We start from the raw sequence: 4,361 nt of genomic DNA on the forward strand, positions 1-4,361 counted from the left end.
ATTGTAAATCCAAAGATTTAAAAAAAATATCCAAACCAATCGGTAACAATGACTTCTTCCTCATCTCAACATAAGAACCAAGTAAGTTTAGTTTAGACTAAGTCACCACCATAAAAACTAATGATTATCTACATTTTCTTATATTCTATAATGAATACATATTCTTATGCAATTATCCCCCCAAATAAAATGTAATAGCTGTTAAATTACCCCCCACCAAATTCAAATTCATCCTACCCTACTATGCCCATCTTAAGGATTCACTCAAACTTAGCAAAAACTATAACTTAGAATTGAAAGTACAAACATAATACTATTAAAATGCCTTTTCAGCCCAAAGGGTGCTGTACTCATTCCAGCTGAGTTGGTGCCAATACGAGCACTACAGAGCTACTGAGTCTTCAGTTATATGAACAGAAAACATTTTCTCCTAAGACGTCCCTCAGTGGGCTTGTACTGAAAAACCTGACCTAATCTTACCTAACACATCTCACTCTTCCGACATTAAAAACTGACATACTTATCGAATCAGGTGAGGTGAATACGCAATAAATTTAGCTTTACTTATTTAGACCACAACCTCTATAGAAGCAATACATTATACAATTGTTAACATCCATTCAACTCATCATGCCTGTAATTCATAAGATAAGCCAGTTCTGCTAATTTTTTAAGACAGAAAAGAAATTAAGACCATTGGTCTTCTATTACCTCAGCAGTCTCTGAGGTCATTAACTCGGTTTCAGATCCCGAAGACGCCTGATCAGTAGGAACCAAGCAAGCATTTGAGCTACAAGTAACTGGAGAAGACGCAGCCTAGACACAGGAACATACAAAACATTGTAAGAGGCATATTTTGTTCATTTTTTATTTCTTGGGCCCAGAGCTCCCTAATATCATTCCTACTGAATAGGCACCAGCCAAACACTTGACATATATTAATACATTTAATCCTAACAATCATCTTGTGAAGTCAGTATAACTATCCTCATTTTATGGACAAACAGGCAGAGGCAAAGAAAGGTTAAGTTATTTACCCAACACCACACTAAAATTCAGGGGCAGAGCTGAGGCTCAAACGCAAGCAGCCTGCTCCACGGCCTTACTAGGCCTGGTCACACCAACTACACCTCTAATCCCATCTTTGCTTTTGCAGATTTTTGGCTCCAGAAAGCTGAGGCTAAATTTTGAATCCGACATTAGACAACGGTCACGGGAAGAGCAGCTCTGGGCACATTTGACCCTGTAGGGACAGCTCTGCCTGAGACCATGGTGCTTTCAGTGTCTTAAAGAGGTACACTGAAGTACAAGTAGGAAGAATGAACACAAATCAAAATGGCACCAAAATTCTAAAGAACAGTTAAAGCTGATGGCATATATAAAATAAAAATTGGGTGAAAGCAAAGTAAGAACTAAGGCTGTGACCAACTATATAACTAATAAAAGAGTGGCTAGGGAAAAATTCTGGGGCCCAACAAGCATTAGATTATAACAGAGAGACACCAGCAAAAATGTAGCAATGGCAAGGTCTAAAGCGTCGGTGACTCCTTTAGAAAATCCTTTTATCTAAATGCTTCTGTGTGATACCCAGGAGCCAAACAGTTGTAAAATAGGCGAACCGTAAAGTAACAAGAGGTAACGTCACGTTTCAGTGACTTGTTGAAGGAGCCATCAGGACATGCTGCTTCTCAGGGAGGGGAGGATCAAGTTTTAAAAAGATCTTAGGGAAGATTTTTGAAATCCTTTAGAACATTTTACATACCAAAATAAACAGGAATAATTCATATCCGACCAAAATATTAGAACTATTATGAGATTTGAGCATTTCTAAAACATTCTTTTGGCTTTCTCATTAAAATAATGAGGCGACTGCCCAACAGAAGTGGGACGGCCAGCTGTTGCCGGGACATAATCAACTGCCGCTAAGATTCCCAGGTGCTAAGCAAAGGGGCTCAGGCCACTCAGCAGTTACTCTCTAAAAGACTTGAATTTCAGTTAAGAGGCTCACTTCACAAAAAAGAGAAAGACACAATGTTCCCCTTAGGGTTTGTTTAGAAGTCACAACAGTTTTTAGTTCCACATTATTGATCTATAAGTGATCAGGTGGACACAGTTTAGGTCAGGCATCCTCAAACTACGGCCTGCGGGCCACATGCAGCCCGCCTAGGATATTTATCCCGCCCGCCAGGTGTTTTTATCACCGCTGCCTGTCCTGCTTAGCAGCCAACTCGTCCCAGGGCCTGCAGTCCAGCCCTCCAACAGTCTGAGGGACAGTGAACTGGCCCCCTGTTTAAAAAGTTTGAGGACTCCTGGTAGGTACTGGCAGAGTAAACAAGATCTCTGAAACCCATGTTCCAAAAATGGATATACAGATTTACAGGGGAATAGAAATACCTAAAAAGGTCTAGGTCTAAGGTGATACCTAGAAATATATATTTTAAGAACGTAACCAAGGTTTCTGAGGCAGCCACTCCACAGGCCTACAGCAGAGAACTGCTACACTAGACCAGGGGCCTTTCAGAAAAAAATTTAACTCGCCAATTGAAAGCCTTATATAGAACCTTATAAAGCTGGATCAGATAAAATGGAACTGCATTAGTTAAAGCAGAGAATGGATTGGGGGAGGTAGGGTGAAACCCCACCAGTGTACCCTGCTCAGTAAATACAATTTGAAAATTGAGCCACACCTCACCAACCTATATATAAACCACTATAAAATGGTACTTACTCAGTTTTTGGAAGAAAGGGCTACAACTGTTGAACTGGTCAAAATATTTAACATACTGTTAAAGCAGCTACTGTCAAGAAAATTGTCACAAGGTTTTCAAAGAGACACTGAGAAAAATTTTTTTAAGGTAATGAACAGAAAATGAGTGAGCCTTGGGCTATTAATGGAAACGCAACTAGCATTTAGAGACAGACCTCAGTGATCTAGTCCTATTGTATCTCTAAGTGTATTCTGTGAAAGCTAGTTTCTAAAATTACTATGTAGGGGGGAAACTGCTTAACTATAGTGTAAACAGAATTAGCTTCTTTCTTCAACTCCTTCACCATGCTGATAAGTGATCTGTAGCTCAACAGGAAAGTTTTATTCTTAAACAAGGTACCTCGGAAACCTTCAAGCTTGCTCTATCTTTACTTTGGCTGCCTCAGCTAACCTCTGCGATGATAGTTGTTTTTATCATAGTCATCAGTGAATCTCTTCAGGACAAGTTGTCCTTTCACTAAGTGTGATCATTCTTCCCAAGCAAACGCTACTCTTCCCTGAGTAGCAAAGAAAAGTGAAAGATTTGGAGAAGTTACCTGTAATGGCTCTTGAAGAAAATCACTTTGACTGGACAGATTTTGTTCTGTAGATGCTGCAGAGAGTGAAATAAACAGTTAGTTGTTGACGGGGAGAGAAGTTTATGCATACCAACTGGAAGGAGACCGAAGTTGACACTTTACCAAAAAAGGCATTAGCTGGAAGGCTGGGTCTCAAAGCCATCATGCTGTATCAGAACTTTAAAAAGAAGTAAACTGTAGAAGATTAAAGAATACCAGTCCCATCTGTGACATACAATGATGTTTAAAGATTAAACAGCAGAGTTTCAAGACTTCCAAAACAAAATGACTTTTAGGAATAACTTGTAATAGTAATTAACTGATAAGTTTCACGAATTTCAAACTAAATCTTAGCTGGACCATCTGTTTAGATATTTTCCTATGGACCGAGGGTGCAAAAAAATGTATACACATTTTAAGGGGGAAAAAACCGTATTAAATTTGTAATACTTAAGTCGCATTTGACTTCTGCAATCATGAGAGTGACTTGTAATTGCAGAATGTTGAATTACAACATGACTTGTACTCATGTTTTGCAATCAGTATATACTGAAGGAATATAGTTTTTTCCTTTCCTAAAATGTGTATACATATTTTCAGCACCCTTTGTATATTAATAATCTTTGGATTATACAGTTTCAGTTTGCATCTTCTTCTTAACATCCATCACTGTGTTAACTACTCTCCATTCGTTCTTACTTCACCTAGGAATTATTGCATGACCTTCGAGTTGGTGCATATTGCCCATTATAGCCGGACAATGGCTGTATGTCATGCCTCATCTGAAAAGAATTAGCTTGGAGCAGAAAGCCTACGTTTTGAAGCATGAGACCAGATCCAAATGTAGGCTCCATCACTGGGTTAATCACTGTTCTACACATCACTGAGGCAACCTCACTCACAGTCAGGATCCAAAAGCCTCAATACTAGATTTAGGGTCCAAAGGGGTGAAGCAAGTTCTAGTCAGAATTCACAGAAAACCCAGCAAAAATAGCTACTGGTCATTTCTGTTCACCTATCCAGAGACTCTACAAAAA

The 4,361-nt window shown here is 39.1% G+C and overlaps 1 protein-coding gene across 1 annotated transcript in view; it reads right to left on the reverse strand.

The window, feature by feature from the left end:
* The window catches only part of CAPRIN2 (caprin family member 2), a 28,926-nt gene that overhangs the window by 13,086 nt on the left and 11,479 nt on the right, over positions 1 to 4,361 (reverse strand). Inside the window, exons 7-8 of the mRNA XM_023514725.1 lie at positions 3,304 to 3,359; positions 712 to 816 (exon numbers count right to left, since the gene is read on the reverse strand). Coding sequence (XP_023370493.1) covers positions 712 to 816; positions 3,304 to 3,359 — 161 coding nt within the window. The remainder of the gene's footprint in view (positions 1 to 711; positions 817 to 3,303; positions 3,360 to 4,361) is intronic.

The sequence above is a fragment of the Otolemur garnettii genome, unplaced genomic scaffold, assembly GCF_000181295.1.
Source record: "Otolemur garnettii isolate 467f Iridium unplaced genomic scaffold, OtoGar3 scaffold00057, whole genome shotgun sequence".
Classification (NCBI taxonomy): domain Eukaryota; kingdom Metazoa; phylum Chordata; class Mammalia; order Primates; family Galagidae; genus Otolemur; species Otolemur garnettii.